The sequence below is a fragment of the Salvia hispanica genome, chromosome 1, assembly GCF_029641045.1.
Source record: "Salvia hispanica isolate PSC_SH4W2 chromosome 1, Shi_PSC_v1, whole genome shotgun sequence".
In the NCBI taxonomy this organism is placed as follows: domain Eukaryota; kingdom Viridiplantae; phylum Streptophyta; class Magnoliopsida; order Lamiales; family Lamiaceae; genus Salvia; species Salvia hispanica.
The window spans coordinates 2,623,396-2,644,556 of record NC_142692.1 but is presented as its reverse complement, the minus strand read 5'-3'; the positions used below and the strand labels follow the sequence as shown (position 1 = coordinate 2,644,556).

General features: G+C 38.1%; 2 protein-coding genes and 1 pseudogene across 3 annotated transcripts; all 3 read left to right on the top strand.

The window, feature by feature from the left end:
- The first annotated feature begins 6,923 nt into the window (after positions 1-6,923).
- LOC125218941 (UPF0481 protein At3g47200-like) lies at positions 6,924-9,006 on the top strand (annotated as a pseudogene). The gene is made up of 2 exons (XR_016135601.1): positions 6,924-7,643; positions 8,153-9,006. The product of XR_016135601.1 is annotated as a UPF0481 protein At3g47200-like (transcript).
- A 2,308-nt stretch (positions 9,007-11,314) lies between these two features.
- LOC125224094 (UPF0481 protein At3g47200-like) lies at positions 11,315-14,253 on the top strand. The gene is made up of 4 exons (XM_048127441.2): positions 11,315-11,433; positions 11,542-12,197; positions 13,030-13,700; positions 14,067-14,253. The coding sequence occupies exons 2-3, from the start codon at positions 11,553-11,555 to the stop codon at positions 13,690-13,692; spliced, it is 1,308 nt and encodes a 435-aa protein (XP_047983398.2). The 5' UTR covers positions 11,315-11,433; positions 11,542-11,552; the 3' UTR covers positions 13,693-13,700; positions 14,067-14,253.
- A 3,970-nt stretch (positions 14,254-18,223) lies between these two features.
- LOC125221453 (uncharacterized) lies at positions 18,224-20,669 on the top strand. The gene is made up of 5 exons (XM_048123572.2): positions 18,224-18,925; positions 18,978-19,333; positions 19,418-19,533; positions 20,165-20,344; positions 20,452-20,669. The coding sequence occupies exons 1-5, from the start codon at positions 18,224-18,226 to the stop codon at positions 20,667-20,669; spliced, it is 1,572 nt and encodes a 523-aa protein (XP_047979529.2).
- The last annotated feature ends 492 nt before the right edge of the window (positions 20,670-21,161 follow it).

Below are 21,161 nucleotides of genomic sequence, written 5' to 3'. Positions count from 1 at the left end.
ACACTTAGCTCCATCTGATTTATCACCTGCTCACTTAGTAGAAGGATTAGTCACACAAGAAAGATGATCCCGAAGGAATCAAAGAACAAAAGAGACTAAGTCAGAGAATCGGGCCACGAGTGGCTCAAGTCACAGCAGTGACCGCACTAGGCCTCAGACCTCCCCAATCCTCACAGCAAGTCACAAAGGAGAGCACCGTTAAACGAACTCAAACCAGAGATCAGAGATCAGTGGAACCCTAGATCTCACCGGTCAACGATCACCACGGCCTTCTCACACGCGGACAAGCCCACACAACTCAGAACGTTACCGCGAACACAAGAACCCTCACAAAACACTCCAAGCACTTCGAGATTGGTCACAGAGACAACAGACCAAACCCTAGATAGAGAAGGAAACCGAAGAAGTTGTCTAACACTCAATCTACACCGGTAGAACTCTTAGGAACCGAGAATCATCGGTGGAACAGAAAGCTCGAAGGAGAACTCCGGCTGGATACGTCGGAATCTTAGAGAGAAGGGAGAGAGACGACGGTTTCTGAGAGCAAGAGAGAGAGAGAGAGATTGAATCGAATAAGAGAAGCCAAAAGGCCTTCTCTCACTTGGCAAACACACCTCACATCCGACGGCTGTGGAGCTTGATCCGCGCGGAGCTGCCAGGTGGCGCACATCCAGCAGCCCTCACAAGGAAACGGGTCTGACTTAATTTGGACCAGCAATTAATCATATGGGCTCAGCACAGGGCAACCCAACCAATTAATAATGGAAGCCCAAAGCAAGGAGTCAAATAAATCAACAAGCAGGATTGATAAATAAATCAACAAGCAGGATTGATAAACTTTTGCGGGTTGAGTTGTTATCGAATTACTCAGCATGGTAATGCTTAAACTGTTAAATTCTAATACAAACACGATTCACACACACACATAACATGAATATATTAGTGATACGATATTATTATTCGTGTTGATGCAACACGAATTCCAAATCACATAAAACTACACAAAATAATTTAAGCGTGATGTGGATAAGATACCACCAGGCGCCTTGATCAATAGTGGTGGTCATGGCGGTGAAGAGCGCCACATGACAAGTAAGAAAATAAAATATTGTCCTTATTTAACTCTAATAAAATACTACCTCCGTCCCATAAGGGTCCATTTTTTATCATTTTAGTTAGTCTCACAATAAGAGTCCATTTTTATTTTTACTATAAATAGTAAGTAGGTCTTACATTCCGCTAACTCATTCCACTCACATTTATTATTAAACTAATAAATAAAAGTGAGACTTTTGCTCCACTCTAACTTTTTCAACTACCAATTTCTTTAAATTTCTTAAAATCATGCTTAATCAAATATGGATTCCTATTGTAGGATGGAGATAATAATAAAAATAAAGAATAATTAATTATTTTTAAAAAATATGCTTTCCTGGCTAAGGGTTAGATACATCCTCAACCCATTCATTAAACTAATATATTTACTCTGTTCCATCAAAGATAACAAACTTTTCTTTTTAGTTTGTTACATCTAAAATGGCTCATTACTCAAAAAAAAAAAAAAATATTTCTATTTTGATCTTTCTTTTGTTCTTTTATTTACTCCACTTAACACATACTCCTTATGTTCGAGAATAGGAGTCCCTTTTTTCTATTTTAGTCCGCCCGCGAATAAGAGTCCCGGTTCACTTTTACCATAAATGGTAATAGGGTTTCACCTTCCACTAACTCATCCCGCTCACATTTCATTTAAAATTAATACTCCCTCCGTCCCCGATTAAGAGTCACACTTTTCCATTTCGGTCCGTCCCTAATTAAGAGTCACACTTCATTTTTATATAAATAGTAAGTAGGTCCCACATTCTACTAATTCAATTCACTCAGGAGTATAAAAAATAGGTCCCACATTCCACTAACTTTTTTAACCAACTCTTCTTTACATTTTTTAAAACTCGTGTCCGGTCAAAATGTGACTCTTAATCGGGGACGGCGGGAGTATATACAAGTGAGACTCTTATTCTACTATAACTTTTTCCACTCACTTTTCTTAACATTTTTTAAAACTCGTGTCGCGAAGAAATGAGACTCCTAGTGACGGACGGAGGGAGTAGTAAAATACTCTCTCCATCCAAACTTAAAAGTCCTAATTAGTTAGGACACGCGTTTTAAGAAATATAAAGAAAAATGAGTTGAATAAGTTAGTGGAATATGAGTCTCACTCTCCGTCCCAAGGTAGATGTAACACTTGGGAGATGACACGAGATTTTAGGAGATGTTATTTTATGTGTTAAGTTGTGAGAGAAAATATAATTTTATAATTGATGTGAGAGGGAGCTTTTTCCAAAAGAAGAAATGCGACATCTTTTGTGGAACAAACTAAAAAGGAAAGTGTGACATCTATTATGGGACGAAGGGAGTATATTACTTTTATAATAAAATGCGGGTGAAATAAGTTGGTGGGATATGGTACCTACTTACCATTTATGGTAGAAGTGAAATATGACTTTTAAGTTGGGACTGACGGATATGGCGAATCAAGACTCTTAAATTAAGACGGAGGAAGTAATCTGCATGACATCCCGTGCCATCCAAAAAATAGGTTGTGGAATGGAGGGAGTAGTAAGCCAAGTTTACACGACTTGCCCAAAATTCCCAAAAGTGACAATCCTACATCGAGCAAATTACGTTCACACAGTGACACGTCAAAAATTAGAGGATGAACCTTTCTACTCTGTGCCTAATACAGACAATATAACCCTTAAAACTCTTTCAAAATTAACGAAAGAGATGGTGTTGTGTCGCTATTCAATCCACGTGACTTCTCATCCTTGATTTTGTGTTTCACTTTTTAAAATCTGAAATTCGGGTATCTTTGTTCTATAATACTCACTTTCACCCCGTATAAAAAATCGTACTTCATCTATCTGTCCACAAAAAATTGATCACTGTTGCCATTTTGAGACGTCCACAAAAAATAGCACCACTTTTGATAATAGAAAGTTTATCTCTCATATTTTTCCTACTTTTTCTTCTCTCTCTCGAACTTTACTCACTTTTTCTCCCTATCTCTCTTACTTTATGTACTTTTCTCCTCCTCTCTCTTACTTTACCAATTCTACATTAAAACTCGTGTCATAAACAAAGTGATCTATTTTTTGTGGACAGAGAGAATATTTCTTTATTTCATGTCTCATATATATAGTTCATGTCAACTATTTTTTCCCCTTCTCTCTTTCTTTAATAATTATATATTAAAACTCATGTAAATCAAAAATGATCTATTTTAACGGATGAAGTATTATTAACACCCATCCAAACCTGACTTGAAATACTGTACGTCAATAAAACTTAAATATTAAATTTCTGATACAAGATTTTATACAAAGATGGTGTTATTTCTATTTTAGGAGATACTATTTTATTATTTTATCTTTTTATTGTATAAAATAACTCAAAAAATAAAATATTTTATTTTCAATGAGACAATGGAGTGTAATTTGAAACTAATCAAACTATCACTTACAGGTGGACCTATAAAGATAAAGATAAAGATAAATATAAGACTTAGACAAAAGTGACCAAATTAAAACAAGACAACAACTTATTTTAATTCGAATTGAAATTGCAAAATTAGTTAAAATAGAGTAAAATTTACGCTCATGATATAACATCTCTTCTTTCTTTATGTCTCTCTCCATTTTCTCTCTTCTACCCGGTGACATCAACTTGTTGTCTGAAAGATTCCATACTCCATTGCTACCTCAGGACAAAAGGCAGTACATGCACTTGTCGGACACAACTATTTAATCACATGGATACATCTCTTCAATCATCGACGAAATAATTATAGCTAATTAGATCATCCGCAACGCTGCCTCGTTGCGGACTCGGTCTCGTCTCGACGAGACGAGACGGCATCGAGATAGCGTTGCGGCTCCCGTCTCGTCTCGACGAGACGAGATGTCTCGACGCCCGACGCGTCCCGGCGAGGCAAGCCTCGAGCTCGCGAGACACACGCCCGGCGCCACGTGGCGCGCGCGGGCTGCTGGCGTGACGCCCACTCGCGAGTGGGCGTCGGATTTATGACGTCACAATTCAATTTTTTTTTAAAAAAAATCAGATTTTTCAAAAAAAAAAAAAATTAAAATAAAAAACGGTAATATTACCGTTGAACGGTCATATTTTTAATTTTTTTTTTATATATATTTTATATATACTCTTCTCCATTCTCCATTTTACACACAAACACACATCTATTCTCTCATCTCTCTTTCTTTCCTCTCCAATCACTTCTATAAAATCATTCCTTTATTTTTTTCTTCTCCCAAATTTAATCAATTATGGATCCATTTGAGCAAATGCGTCGAATAATGGAAGAATCGCTAGAAGCAGATCGACGTAGGGAGGAGGAAGCCGTCGCGCCTCCTAGGCGACGCCGGACATACATCCACCGTAACCGGGAGGAAGCCGCCGCAAGGTTGGAACGTGATTACTTCAGTCCGAACCGGTGTGGGGAGATATCTACTTCCGTCGCTGTTTCCGTATGTCACACCCGCTATTTTTGCATATCGCGAATACATTGGCGGCACGGGAAGAGTTCTTCACAGAAGGGTTCGACGCTGTTGGCCGTCCTAGCCACACGACGCTGCAGAAATGTACTGCGGCGATCCGTCAGCTTGCTACTGGACAAACGGCGGATGCGTTCGACGAATACCTGCACGTCGGAGAATCCACTGGGCGACTTTGTTTGTTGAACTTCTGCAAAGGCGTCCGGGCAGCCTTCACCGCCGAATTTCTGAAGAAGCCAACCACCGCAGATTGTCAGTTTCTGCTCCGTCTTCACGAACAAGTGCACGGATTCCCCGGGATGCTCGGGAGTGTCGATTGCATGCATTGGCAATGGAAGAATTGCTCTGTGGCGTTGAAGGGGTCATACACGAGCGGCCACAAAGGCACCCACCCCACCGTTATACTCGAGGCCGTCGCCGACTACCGGCTATGGATTTGGCATGCGTATTTCGGGGTGCCCGGCTCGAACAACGACATCAACGTGCTCAACAACTCCGACCTCTTCGCTGAAGTTCTGAATGGTAAAGCGCTGGCCATCAACTTCGTCGCTAACAATCGCCAGTATAAAATGGGGTACTATCTTGCCGACGGAATCTATCCGAAGTGGCCAACCTTCGTGAAGACGTTCAACAGGCCTACGGACGAAAAGCAGTCTCTTTTTGCGCAGAAGCAAGAGTCTGCTCGCAAGGATGTGGAGAGAGCGTTCGGGGTTCTCCAAGCTCGATGGAACATTATCAAAGCCCCGGCTCGACAGTGGTTTATGGAGAATATGGTCGACATCATGTATAGGTCCATAATCTTGCACAACATGATTGTCGCCGACTAAGGACCTGAGGCGGGAAATTGGTTCGACCCTGAAACCCCGGGAAGCTCAACCACAAGTAGTCCGCCTCGAACGGGAGTGCATCCGTCTTTGCAAGAGCGGTTTTCTATTCGGGCAAGGACACGTGATTCTACCGCCCACGCCCAACTCCAGGAGGATCTAATGGAGCACATTTGGGCAAAATTCGGCAACCATTAGATGATCGTTACTAGAGAACTCCTTCTTCTGCTTCTTTGCCTCCATTTTTTTTTATTTGAGTTTAAGTGTGCAATTTGTAATTTCTAATTTTTTAATTATGTCTTTTTTATTTTTTTAGGTATTTTAAATTGTAATTTTATTTTATTTATAATGAAGTGTGTTTTTTATTAATTGAATTTGTTGGAATTAAAAATAAAAAATGAAATTGAATGAATAGTTAAGAGATGGTTAAGAGATGGAGGGTTGCAGGTGCTGTCTCTTAGTTAAGAGATGAGCTGAAAAGTACAGTGGGGCCCATGAATAGTGAAGAGATGAGATGGTTAAAAGACGGATAAGAGATAGCGTTGCGGATGGCCTTAGTAATTACAAAGACTCATACTCCTAATTGCAATTTAAAATACTATACCCTACTAAAAATAAACATACAAATAATAATAAAATTGGAAATAATTACATACTCCATGTATCTTCAATTCTTGATTTGCATCAGCAAGTAGAGTGCAATTTGAGTGATAAAACTTATGGGAAAAAATGATAGAAAATTAAAACACTCCCTCCTTCCTTACTTTTTTCTTTTCGGTCCATCTGCCAATATTTGTCCAACTTATTTCTTTACTACTTTTGATCATAGGCACTATATTCCACGAACTCATTCACACTCACATTTTACTATAAAACCATACTCCATTCGTCCACAAAAAGTAGCCTCATTTTGCTATTTGGGATGTCCACGAAAATAGTCTCATTTCTAAAAATAGAAAGTTTCTCTCTCATACTTCATCTACTTTTTATTCATATCTCTCTTATTTCACTTACTTTTTCTCCTTCTCTCTTACTCTAACCAATTTCTCGATAAAACTCGTATCGTCCACAAATGAGACTATTTTTTGTGAACGGAGTGAGTATAAAAAATAAGACCCGCATTACATAAACTTTTTCCACCAAACTTCCTTCACATTTCTAAACACCCGTGTTAGGATCAACTTGTCACACTTATCGGCGGACGGAGGAAGTAATTACTACAACGACGACTTATTTACTGAAAATGGACCCACCCATAGAAAAGATAGACACCTCAATTAATATTTCCACATGCCTTGTCCATTCATTTCGTTTGTACAATTACGATGGATCTCTACGCCTAACATAATGTACACACCTCTATCATTCATATCGTTACCACATTCATTTCTTGATAATTTTGCAGCATGTAAAGAAGAAGAAAGCCTAAATTCTATCAGTGATCTAAGGTTAGTAAAAACTAACTTTGAGATACTTAGTTTAATCGTTATATTTTTTTGAATTCTTGACTTAAACATACTTGATTGTGATTCCATATTTATATGATATAAACGTTATAGAAATTTCTGAAATTTCAGCTTGTACATAGGTGCATATATACATGGATCCTGACATCATAACTCAAGCCTCAGATGGGATAAATGAAAAACTGAACGAAGTCACCGGTGCACAACCGGAGTGCACAATCTACAGAGTTCACAGACACTTACGCAACGTGAACCCGAAGGCCTACGAGCCCGAGGTGATCGCCATCGGCCCTTATCACCGCCATAATAATAATAACGAGCATCTAAAGATGATGGAAGGCCACAAGCTGCGTTACCTGAAGCAGCTGCTTAACGCAAAGAATCCACCCAATGATGTCGGAAGATATGTAACGGCTCTAGGCAGATTGGAAGCAGAGGCAAGAAGATGCTACGCAGATTTGCCTGAAACCCTAACCCCGGCCGAGTTCATACAAATGCTTGTGCTAGATGGTTGCTTCATCGTCCAACTAGTTCGCAAGTTTAAATGTATGATGTTGAGGGAGAAGAATGATCCCATCTTCCAAATGAACTGGATGATCAACAGCCTGCAGCGTGATCTCATGCTCTTTGAGAATCAATTGCCGTTCTTCGTCTTGTGCGAGCTCTACGACCTCATCGAGAAACCTAACCAGCATTCTAGGTTTTGGTACCTTCTCTTCAACTTCTTCACCAGTCTCTATCCTGGACAGGGCAGCAAGCAAATGCCGATCGTAGATCCTCGCCAGGTTATGTTAGAAATTCTTGTCATCGTTTAATGATATGAAATGGAAATAGTAACAAGCATGAAAGAGAATACTACCTCTAAGTGTCCCACTTGGCTCGGATTTTAAAATTTTGTTTTGACTTTATAAAAGAAAGTGATAGAAAAAGTTAGCAAAACTTAGTCCATACTTTTATATATTGAGGCCTGTTTGATAAAGGAAAAATGGGACATTTAACCGCACAGTAGACTCTAGGTTCACATGCTACTAATCCCTCCGTCCACAATTAAATGTCACACTTTCACCCGATACATGTTTTAAGAAATGTAATAGAAAGTGAGTTGAAAAAGTTAGTAGAATGCGAGTCCTACTTTTTATGTATATTAGATTTATAATACAATATGATGAGAATGAGTCAGTGGAATTTGATGTCCATTACAAAAAGTGTGACAAATATTGGCGGACGGACCGATTAAAGTCCAACCCTAATTAATTAAAGTTTAATAACCAAATCTAGTCCATATATCTTCTAGGTGAAGCATTTGCTCGACTTCCTCCATCAGAGCTGGCTTCCACCTCCCCAATGCTCTGGCGGAGGAAGCAGTCACGAGGTAATAACACTAGGAACGAGGTTGCGGTTCATCAGCAGTGCGACGAGGCTTAAGGAGGCTAACGTCAAGTTTGACAACAGATCAAACGGCAACACGTTGTTCGACGTCAGGTTCGAAAAAGGGTCGATGATAATGGCACCACTAACCATCGAAGACAGGACAGAGTCGTTCCTGCGGAACCTCATCGCGTACGAGCAATATTATGAGCATAATCAAAACAACTTCGTGATTATGTCAAGTTCCTTGACTGCATCGTTGATTCCTCCGCGGATGTGGAGATACTGTCGCGAAGAGGGATCATCGACAACTGGCTAGGGGACGAAGGTAAGGTCGCGGAGATGGTGAACAAGCTGGGTGACTCGGTGGCTGGTCCGGGGAATGGCTTCGTGTATGCGAAGATGTTTGAGGATGTGCATAAGCATTGCAGAAAGCGCAAGAATAATTGGATGGCTAAGTTGAGACGTAACCATTTTAATAGCCCTTGGGCTATTGTTTCTTTTGTTGTTGGTCTAGTGCTGCTTCTGCTTACAATCACGCAAACATTGTTTACTATATTACAGGTTGTTTGAAGGATGTTGGAAGTCGATTCTCTCTCAGGCACAAGTGGAGATGCTCAAGGATTAAGGCAAGGGTTGGTATGGTGAATAGTTTTCTTAATTGAAGTGAAAATCATGTGTTGATTGTTAATTATGTGAATTGTATTTTATTTGATGATAGACTTGAGAAATATTGCTTGGTAAATTGCTAAATCGATTTAATGGTTCTTGGGTGACAAATTTCAAGTCAAGAATGGTAGCAACAATTATGATGGGGCACTTCTTGTGTGATAAACTACATAGGAGAACTAGCAACTATAGCATCTATTTGATATGGTCGAAGGAGTATAATTAATTTAAACCGAGAGATACGTGAAATTCAATGTTTTGAGATATACATTAGTATTATTTACAATGATAAATACTCCCTCCGTCTCACAAAGTTTGTCACAGGACCCGGCATGCGTTTTAAGAGATTGTTTGATTTTGTATTAAAGAGGGGTGTGTAGTGGAATAAGGATATCACATTGAGGGGATTGAAGAGTGTATTTTATGTCTATTTTTGGATAGATTTCAAGTAGGGAAAACTTTGTTGGACGGACGAAAATGAAAAAAATGAGACAAACTTTGTGGGACGGAAGGAGTATATCCTTTGAAACGAGCGGTGATATTAATTAATTTAATTTCAGTATTTCTAGTATCAAGTATGTCATCAACAACTGTATTAGTGATTAATGCAATTTGCAAGCATAATCCATACAAAGAGAAAGGTGTTACAATACCACTGATCTTACAAACCATGTTCAATCATTGTCATCTTCTATTCATGGAAAGGAATGCACCCTTGCAAAACAGAGTAGGATGGAAAATAAAAAGTAAAACAACAATTTTTTGAAAGGAAAAATTGGGTAAAAAAAAGTCAATGCCACAGTATTAAAAAATAACTAATTATATCATAATTTTAATATATTTTTTTCAATTATCTTATTAATTTGGATGCGGAGAAGAAGGAGAGCAATGTAGGATCGGTACGGGTCCTCCTTAGGACTTGGGCTCTTCAAATTAAATGGATTTTGGGCCTCAACTATTTAACTCATAGTTGAGCCGTAATACTAGAAGTGGGACTGGATATAAATATGTATAATAATCCCACTAATTTTTGCAAACTTTTTAATATAAGAATTGAGCATCTTTGTACTTATCCATGTGATTAACTTATTTATAATCCGCCACCAAATCCATGTGATTAAGCATAATAATCGCACTAATTCACGTGAATTTGTCTACGCACCTAACATATTTATAATCCGCCACCTATTCTTGCATATGTTATAATCTTACTTCCAATACGACCCCGACCCCGATACGAGTTGAATATACACGAAATTAATGCTTATGGATGAATTGAGTCCTTAGGAATCCAATAATTTTGGATGGATTTGGATAACCCGTTAAAATAATAGTAGTATTATTATTTTTTTTAAAATTATACTTTAATTTTATTCAAATCCTACTATAAATTATGTTTAATAACCGGTTTTTATAAGGATTTCATGTGAGGGGTGCACTATGGTGCCACCATAGATAGGATAACACCATACCACCAATATAGTCCGTTAGATCTCATTTATGGACGCCTAGGATTAAGTTTCGTGAAAAAACACGGGTTTGCAGTTTACTGTATTAGGTATTGCAGTCTACTGTATTAGATATTGCAGTCGTGGTAAACTGCAATATTGTTGTGGTAAGACTGCAATATTCAATGAACAGCACTGCAATCTGGTAACGTAAAATTAGAAATTTCCTATTTTATCCCTCCGTATTTTTACACGTGGCAGCATGACAAGCACACGATTTTCAGATCCAATAGCCTAAAATGGTGGTATGGTGTTACAATAAAGAGGGTTGTCATCTTAATACGTCCCTTTCATGTGATTTGATTTTTTATTATGTTTAAAAACAGGTTTTTATAAGGATTTTCATGTGATTTGATTTGTTTCCTTATGAATGGGGTATCCTCCCTTTATTATCTTTAAAATTAATATTTGGTTTATTATTATGAATGAAGAAAAGATTTAGCCTCTCTATCTCAATTGTTTGGCAACTAATTCATGTATACATATCTATCTCTATGGAGTGAACTATACCAACGTACATTACAAAAAAAACCGTTAAAAACATTTTCTAATGCAATTAAAGATGCTAATTTATGTTTCTAAATGTATCACTAATGCTTCAAAAAATGCATTTATTGTTAGTGTCTCAACTATAATTAGAGACTCAATTGTATCCCAAGAGTCCTTGCATATTTTATTCATCATCTATTAGTAGTACTCCAGATATTGTCATTCTAATAGTTTATTTAATATGTCTTGCCAATGAATTTAAATTTCAAGTTCTCAGATTTGAATATGTAAATAATTTACAGCACTGCGAATATCAATGCACTGCACGATACAAAAATTTGTAATTACTCATGTTAAATATAATCTAATCAATGCATTGTTAATTACATGTTAGATCCAATCAATGCGTTGTTAGTTGTGTTAAAATACGATCCACCCCCATCATTCATCTCGTTTTAAAGAGGAAGGAAGCCTAAATTTTGCAGCATTCATTTGTTGATAATTTAGATGAAGAAAGCCTAAATTCTGTCGGTGATCTACGGTTAGTATAAACTAATTTTAGAGACTTGTTACTTCTTTAAAAACATACACTCCTCTTACTTAGTTTAATCAATGTTACTTATAGTCATAGAAATTTCTCACTTTTCAGCTTGTACATACATGGATCCTGATAGCATAACTCAATTAGCCTCAGATGGGATAAATAAAAAACTGAAAGAAGTCTCCAGGGCACAGCCGGAATGCACAATCTACAGAGTTCACAGACACTTACGCGACCTGAACCCGAAGGCCTACGAGCCCGAGGTGATCGCCATCGGCCCTTATCATAATAATAATGAGCATCTAAAGAGGATGGAAGGCCACAAGCTGCGTTACCTGCAGCAGCTGCTTGACGCAAATGATCCACTGAATGATATAAAAAGGTACGTAGCAGCTGTAAGCAGGTTGGAAGCAGAGGCAAGAAAATGCTACGCAGATTTGCCTGAAACCCTAACCCCGGCCGAGTTCGTACAAATGCTTGTTCTAGATGGTTGCTTTATCATCCAGCTAGTTCGCAAGTTTGAAACAGTGATCTTGAGGGAGGAGAATGATCCCATCTTCCAAATGAACTGGATGATCAAAAGCTTGCAGCGTGATCTCATGCTCTTTGAGAATCAATTGCCCTTCTTCGTGTTGTGCGAGCTCTACGACCTCATCGAGGCACCTGGCCAGCATTCTAGGTTTTGGAACCTTCTCTTCAACTTCTTCACCAGTCTCTATCCTGGACAGGGCAGCAAGGCAATGCCGATTGTAGATCCTCGCCAGGTTATGTTATAAATTCTTGTCATCGTCTAATGAAATGAAATGGGAATAGCAACAAACGTGAAAGAGAATACTACCTCTAAATGTCCTACTTTTTATCGGCTTTGATTTTAAAATTTGTTTGACTTGGTAAAAGAATATGAGAGAAAAAATTAGTAGCACAATGTGGTCCATATTTTTATATATTGAGGTCTGCTTAGTAGTGAAATGAGTTATTTATTGGCCGTTGTTAAAATGAGACATTTAATGGCGCACAAAGGGAAGTACTCCCTCTGTCCCAACTTACGACTTCTGTTTTGTCATTTCCGTCCGTCCAAACTTAAGAGTCTTATTTCACTTTTACCATAAATGATATGTAGGCCCATATTCCACCAACTTATTCCACTCACATTGTATTATAAAAGTGATATATATAAGTGGGACCCATATTCCACTAAATTATTCAACTCGGTCACTTTTCTTTACATTACTTAAAACCTGTGCCCTAACTAATTAGGACTCTTAAGTTGGGACAGATGGAGTATTTATTAACCGCACAGTAGACTCTAGGTTCACATGCTACTAATCCCTCCGTTTGTGAATAAACGTCATACTTTCACCCGGCACGAGTTTTAAGAAATGTAATAGAAAGTGAGTTGAAAAAGTTAGTAGAATGTGAGTTCTACTTTTATGCAGTTTTATATTAAAATGTGAGGGGAATGAGTTAGTAGAATGTGACATCCATTACTAAAAGTAGTAAAAAGTAAGTGTGACAAATATTTGCAGGCACATTGATTAAAGTCCAACCTTAATTAATTAACGTCGAATAACCTAATCTAGTCCACATATCTTTCAGGTGAAGCATTTGCTCGACTTCCTCCATCAGAGCTGGCTTCCTCCGCCCCAGTGCTTGGGCGGAGGAAGCAGTCACCAGGTAATAACACTAGGAACGCGGTTGCGGTTCATCAGCAGCGCAACGAGACTTCAGGAGGCTCAGGTCAAGTTTGAGAACCGATCACAAGGAGAGACGTTGTTCGACGTTAGATTCGAAAAGGGGGTGATGACAATGGCGCCACTAACCATCGAGGATAGGACAGAGTCGTTCTTGCAGAACCTCATTGCGTACGAGCAATATTTTGAGCATAATCAAAACAACTTCGTGACTGATTATGTCAAATTCCTTTACTCCATCGTTGATTCCTCCATGGATGTGGAGAGACTGTCTCAAAAAGGGATCATCCACAACTGGTTAGGGGATGAACATAAGGTAGCGGAGATGGTGAACAAGCTGGGTGATTCGGTGGCTGAACCGGGGAATAGCTTCGTGTATGCAAAGATGTTTGAGGATGTGCATAAGCATTGCACAGAACACTGGAATATGTGGAGGGCTAACTTGTTACGTAACTATTTTAGTAAACCTTTCTCTATGTTTACTCTTTTAGTTGGTGTATGGGGGCTTTATCTTGCAGTCATGCAAACGGTGTTTAGCATATTACAATATCTCCAAGGAAAGAGGTAAATGGAGAGGTAAAGTCATCTAACTACCTTATTTATCTTTTTTTCGTGAAATATCATTCTCCAAGGGAAAAGGTATTTGAGAAAGTATTATACATGTTTCCATGTTTCCATTTTGAAGAGGTATGAAGAGGTAAAATCTTACAACTATCATATTTGCCTTCTTTTTTATTAAAAAATTATTGTCCAAGGGAGAAGATATTATTGCACTTTATGTTTTTTAATATCATTTGTACTATTATTTAATTTTTAAACCTTTCTATATGCCTTTTTATTCTTTTGGAATATATTAATTACTTTTTAAAAGTGTATATTTCACTCTTTGAGAAAGTAAATAGCTCTTCTATATATCTTTTCATGTTGGATATGCTCCAACAGGTTGTTTGAAGGGTGTTGGAAGTCGATTCTCTCTCAGGCACAAATGAAGATGCTCAAGAATTAAGGCAAGGGTTGATATGGTGAAGAGTTTTCTTAATTAAAGTGCAAATGTGTTGATTGTTAATTATATTAATTGTATTTTATTTGATGATAGACTTGAGAAATATTGCTTGATAAATTGCTAAAATCCAATTAATGGTTTCTTGGGTGACAAATTTCAAGCCAAGAATGGTAGCAACAATTACGATGGGGGCGCTTCTTGTGTGATAAATTACATAGGCTTCAAGCTTGGAATGAGGGCTCTTCAACTCTTGGTTATAAGCCCCTTCAAGTTGTTGTACTAGAGTATAATCCTCTTTTGGTCCTAAATATATGGTCGATTTATGATTTTGGTACAGAACATTCACTTTTCAAAAAGTAAGTTCAAAACAAATGAAAAATGGTATCGTTTGCGTCCATTTTTTACGGAACCATTAATTCTCGACGGTCAACCGTCAATTAGCGAAAATTTGACCCGATTAGCTTTTTTTAATTACTGTAGCTAATTGATTTTTTTTTTCAGATTTTACATTTTTAAATCTTAAATGAAAATAGTGAAAATACTCTAATATTAAATACAAAATCCAACACTCATTTCATTCAAATTTCTCCCCCCCCCCTCCCTCTCCCCAAGAACCCTAATTCGTTTTCTCCATCTCTGCAACAAACAAACACCTTCAAACATGGGCCATTCGACGGGTAGCCGGAACTCCGTCGACATCGAGAGCGACCGCGGCCGTGTTCGTGACTTTGGAGACCTCCGATTTAGCTACGCTTTATGTTATTATAAGAAGACGGCGGCGCTCTGTATTTTCACCGGACAAGGCAAACCGTCGAGAGGGAAGCTTTACTTCGTATGTGAGAGGAAGGAATGCAGTTTCTTCAAGTGGTGCGAGCCAAATCGTGATGTCAAAGCTCGGGCCTCTTCTTCGTCAACCTCAGTCGATGGTGCCAATTTTGATGAGCTGGCTTTGAATATAACCGAAATTAAGAAAAAAATCTTGGTGAATGTTTTGAGCTTTGTTCTTTGTTTTGTTGTTGTTGCAACACTTTTGTGTATATTCAAGTAATTTGATGCGGTGTTTGCAAAGTGAATCATATTTGGATTTGAAGTAATAAGTTATTTGAATTTGTTGTTGTTGTAACACTGTTGTTCGTATTTGAAATTTAAAGTGAATCGTTCATAATCTTCTTAGAAAAATCGCCAAAAAGCCCTAATGGGACAATCCTAAAATATAAGATAAAGTAGTCCTTCATATAAATTTTTTACTTCCATTTGGTCCTGAACATTTACGCACACCAATTGCAGACAAAATTTTGTAAGTGATGTTGGTTTCAATACACTGACATCAAATTGAACCAATAAATGGACAACAAAATACAATACAACGTGGTCCTTCATATTCATTTTTTACTTCGAATTGGTCCTTTACATTTTACGTGATAAAAAAATCATAGGCATAAGGTACTGCATCAAAAACAACATAGTCCTATTGTCATAAGCCATTTACACCTGATACACGCTAAAAAACAACCACAGTTACATCAACAAAAAAATATTGTCATAAGGCAATGTATTTACCTTAACACCATCAACACCCAAAAACCATCAACACCAAATATTGATTGTATTTGTTACACAACATGACATGATTTTCAAAGTAAAATGCCAACATCAAACACCCTTCTCCTTGCTAGGTGTTTTCTTCTTCGCGGGAACAGAGGAGACAACAACATTTGAGGAGCCGGGTTCTGTAAACATATCCGCAACCGCACTTGAACAACTTGCCCTATTGTAGCTGGGTTGGTGGCACAATGTACAAGTCGGTTGTTCTTTATCACGATTACGCTCCTTCCTAACCATTGACCCTACAAATAAATTAGAAAAGAAGTATCATTGATTGTGGTTTACAGTTAAATGAAAATAGTTCAAAAAAAGTTATACCTTTCGATTTGCCCAATTGAATGCCTTGGGACATATCCTTTTGTTGTGTCCTTGTTCACTACAAAGCCGACACTTTTACTCCGACATCAGCCCCTTCCTCGACATTCTCTGGCGTCTATCCTCCCCATCCCGGACTGTGACAACTTGACGGGCTATCCTTGCTGCCTTTTCTTTGACCTTGCTTCTTGCAGTTAGTTCTTCAGCCGTTTTTTGTCTTGCTCCCTTCGGACGTCCGGGCAATCAGGAAAGTTCTGGTGGAACGATATCGGGATGGGGAGTCCTCGGCCACATATCTGGACCATGTACCGGGTAGATGATGGGCGCATACACCAATTGCAACGTCTCCGTTAAGTAGTATTTAGCTATAAAGGAGTCCACATCCTCGCCAGTCATCTCAATAGCAGCAATTGCGTGTTGCCACGGTAACCCGGTCAACATCCAATGCCTACAGCTGCAACTTCGATCCCGTATATCGACCACGAACTGTTCATTGAATTTGGTGTTCACCTGATACACCTATTCACCAGCCTCTCTCACCATACATTCTCCTATCTTTTTTTTTATCTTCTCAAGCTTCTTCCTTATCTTGGGTCCGACATAATCCTCCAACTTTGCAGCCATCTTCCGTCAGGAAGTGAACCTGTCCATCAAATACATGAGAATGCATTCCAGCATGCCATACAAGGGCTTCTCTCGCGCAAACAATAGGACTCTGTTGTAACATTCTGAAATGTTGTTGACTAGAATGTCACAATTTGCCTCAAAACCAAAGAAAGTCTAGCTCCAACTCTCCTTGGCAGTGTGCACGGTAAGCCACATGTGTGCAGTCGTGTTCAACTCCTTCACATCCTCCATGACCTTGTCGAAGGCGTATTCATTTATTGCACGGCCTGTTTCCCAAATCTTGTCTTTTAGCGTTGGAGACGGGAAAACCTTTTTGAAGTTGTTGTGCATATGCCACACACATAAGCGATGTTCGGCATTATGGCAGCAGCTTCGGATGGCATTGATCAGGCCCTGCCCATGACGAAGAAAAAAGATTAGCTAATAATTAATTGACTAATTTACAACTTAATTATGTACATTCTGTCTATCGGAGATGAATGTCCACTTGCTCGAATCCTTGATGTCCAGATCCTTAACCAACAAATTTAAAAACCAACTCCAAGTATCAGTGTTCTCAATGGCTACAACACCATATGCGATGGGTAAGATCTGATCGTTCGGATCTAATCCAATAGCAGTGGGCAGTATGCCCTTCCCTTTTCCTTTGAGGTGGAAACCATCCAATCCTATGATGCGCCTGCAATGCTGCTTGAATGAAGTCTTACAAGCTTCATAAGCTATGTAGATTCCATTGAACTTGTCAGTTCCATCCGACAGGCGCCTAGTTGCTAGGACAACGGTGCTCCGTGGATTTGTCCTCAATATCTCTGCCCTACCAAGTTTGCGTCGCAGTGAGGCTGGCCTGAGAAGAAGAGTTTAATTGGTTGTTATTCAAATTCAACTTGGGTCTAGTTTGTTGAAGGCCAAGTACTTTAAATTTAAAGCTCACATTCAATCACAAATATAACTAAGCCCAATGGCAGCAGTCCACACTCCATAGTCGTGATATGTCATATAACAATTATAACTAAAAAACGCATTTAATTAATTATAAACTTTTGAAAGGGATTGCAAAATGCAAATTACTTAACTTCTAACCCTACGCCGACGCTGCGTCGCTGCTCTTCTTCAGTTCATTAATCCTCTCCATTCTCACTCTCACGCCTACAATCCGACAAAGTAAGTTCTCAAATCTCAATTTTTCTCTTCCCTTTTGCAGAATTAATAAAGTAATTTTAAATTATAAAGTAGGGAGCTTGATTTTTTGCTAAATAATATGAAGTTGAGGGTTTGGATTTGGGGATGGGGACTGCCGTAGGGTTATTTAATGGTAGTAGTTTATTTAAATAGAGAAAAGTGGTGACTTGGTGTGGAAAGTGGAGAGGAGAGTAGTGGACAAGTGTTTGTCGTGTAGTGTAGTTTCTTTCTCTAATGAAAGTGAATCTGTCATCTGTGAATGGAATTAGTGTGTGGTGTGGTGGGGTCAGGGTATATATTTAATTTCATTTTTTTTTGTTAAGTTATTAATTTTGTGTGGTGTCTTTTGTTTTATCAGAAACATCAGCAAATGGATAAATATTTGACAAAGAGGCCTAGAGTTTCAAGTGGATCTTCTAGTATTAGGCAAGAGTCACAAGATCCGGACCACATAATTGATAAAGATGAAATTGAAGCTGACCCTGGTAAACGAAGTTCAATTGCAAATTATGATGTGAATATTCGTGACCGAATTCGTAGAGAGTATGTAGCTAAAGGTCCTTGTCAACCAAAAGGTCTCGATTTTAAAAAAACACGTCAAGGAAAAGACAATAGATGTTTTAGAGATGTTTGGTACAAGGATCGTGATTGGCTTGAATATAGTGTCTTGAATGATGCCGCATATTGCTTCTATTGTTTTCTTTTCAAGCGTGATTCTGTGGCACCGGGGGATGAAGCATTTACTACTGGTGGGTTTTCTAATTGGAAAAAAGCACTTGAAAAGTTCAATAGTCATGTTGGAGATAAGAATAGTTCACACAAAAAAGCAAGAATAGAATATGAAAATATTTTGAATCAAAGGCAAAGTGTGACTTATGTTGTTCGTAGAGGTATTACAACAAAAGAAAAAGAATACCGGATTCGTTTGACTGCAACTGTTGATTTTATTCGTTTTCTTTTGAGTCAAGGTTTGCCTATTAGGGGACATGATGAGTCATCTACTTCTTTAAATCAAGGCAATTTTCATGAGCGGTTAAAATGGTATGGTTTGAGGAATGATGAAGTTGGTAAAGTAATATTGAAAAATGCTCTAGGAAATAATCAAATGACATCTCGTCAATTAGAAAGATGTAGTTAGGGCTTGTGCAGTTGAAACAACACTTGAAATATTGAGAGAGCTCGAAGATCGATTCTTTTTTATTATGGTTGATGAGTCTCGGGATTGCTCAACAAAGGAGCAAATGGCCATTGTTATAAGATTTGTGAACGAAAAAGGAGAGATAATAGAAAGATTTTTAGCCCTTGTTCATGTTAAAGAAACTAAATCAATTTGTTTGAAAGAGGCTATTGATTCTGCATTTGCTAAGTTTGAATTATCTTTGTCAAAACTGAGGGGCCAAGGATATGATGGAGCATCAAACATGAGAGGGAAATTCAATGGATTGAAAGCATTAATTTTAAAGGAAAATTCATCTGCTTGGTATATCCATTGTTTTGCCCACCAGCTTCAATTGATTTGTGTAGCTGTGTCTCAAACAAATCAATATGTTTGTGATTTTTTTAGTTATCTTGGCTTAATTGTTGTATTATGTGGATCTTCTTCCAAAATGGCCGATCAACTTCGACAAAATGAACATGATAGACTTGTTCAAATGTTGGAGAACAAGGAGATTGAAACAGGTAAAGGCAAAAATCAAGAAACATCTTCGAAGAGACCGGGTGACACTCGGTGGGGATCTCATTATGCCTCTATAATTCATCTTGAAAGTATGTGGCCTTCGGTAACAGAAGTGCTTGGAAACGTACTTGTTGATGGAACTGAGGTCCCAACAAGGGGAAAAGTGGTTGGTGTTCTAAAAAAAATGGACACATATGAATTTGTATTTCTTATGATCTTGATGAAAAAATTGTTAGGAATGATTCAACCATTGTCTTGTGCCTTGCAAGAAAGAGATCAAGATATTTTAAATGCAATTTACTTGATTGAGAATGCTAAAGAAAGCTTGAGATAATTCGAGAAGTTGGATGTGATACTTTCTTGCAACAAGTGGATAGTTTTTGTGGGGCAAATGACATTGCGGTACTAAAATGGATGATGTTGCTCCGAAACGGATTTGCATGAGGAATGGCACAAAGATCACTAACTACCATCATTACCGCGTTGAAATATTTTGCCAGGTAATTTGATAAAATTTAATATCTTATTAATTTATTACATTAGATTTATTTTTATACTTAATTTTGCTTGTACAATTAGGTCATTGACCTACTCATGCAAGAGATGGAAAATCATTTTCTGAATCATCCATAGACTTGCTTCGTTGTATGGCATGTCTCAATCCGAAAAATGACTTCGCCGCTTTTGATGTTGAGAAGCTTGCTCATCTTGCTAGTCTTTATACAAAAGATTTCTCATCGAATGAACGAACAATGTTGCTTGAAGAACTTGAACTATTTGTTGGAGTGATGAGAAAAGATGACCGATTGATTGGTATTGAAGATTTGGGTGGCCTAGCTCGGAAGATGGTAGAAACTAAGAAGCATATATATTTTCATTAGTTTATCGCTTGATTGAATTGGTATTACTCTTACCCGTAGCAACTGCATCCGTTGAAAAAATATTTTCTGATATGAAAATTGTCAAGACTGATCGACGGAACTGGATGGGAGATGAATGGTTGAATGATAGTTTGGTGATATACAGTGAAAGGTCCATCTTCACCACCGTTTCTAGTGAAAGAATCTTGACACGTTTTCAAAATATGGATACCCGTAGAAGCCAGTCATCGCGATTAGCGGATGCAAGTGCTACTTGAATTGTAATATGTAATTTTTGTTATTATATAAAAATATATATTGAAGTTAATGATATTTAATATTTTATTATTTTATTTTTTATTTAATTTCGCCCCCTCTGTTTTAAGTCTCTGGATCCGCCACTGCCTATAATCATGCAACCTCTTGTACTGCTTGATTGTATCACCCTCGATCAGTCTCCTCGCACGTGCCATTGTACGCTTCACCTTTCCCACATAAATGATTATCTTCAATTCCCAATGCACCTTCTCAACAAACTGAGCCACCGTCATCGTGGGAAATAACCTCATATCCTCCTTGAATAGTCGTGCCAAGTACTTGGCATTAGCACAACCGTGGTTGTAAGAAGCACCCCTACACATGTTTATATCACTCAGAGCTCCAATCTGCCAACAGCTAAGTCCACTCCTATAATATAAGGAAACCGTCCAAGGACAAACCTGCTTTATCTGTCTTACTTTGCAGCAACCCCTTGCAGTAGGCAACACAAC

Coding starts and splice junctions, on each gene's coding strand:
- LOC125224094 (XM_048127441.2), top strand. CDS start 11,553: ATGGATCCTGATAGCATAACTCAATTAGCCTCAGATGGGATAAATAAA. Junction 12,198..13,029: donor CGATTGTAGATCCTCGCCAG/GTTATGTTATAA, acceptor CATATCTTTCAG/GTGAAGCATTTGCTCGACTT.
- LOC125221453 (XM_048123572.2), top strand. CDS start 18,224: ATGGATAAATATTTGACAAAGAGGCCTAGAGTTTCAAGTGGATCTTCT. Junction 19,334..19,417: donor AAGGAAAATTCATCTGCTTG/GTATATCCATTG, acceptor TGATTTTTTTAG/TTATCTTGGCTTAATTGTTG. Junction 20,345..20,451: donor AAAAGATGACCGATTGATTG/GTATTGAAGATT, acceptor TCTTACCCGTAG/CAACTGCATCCGTTGAAAAA.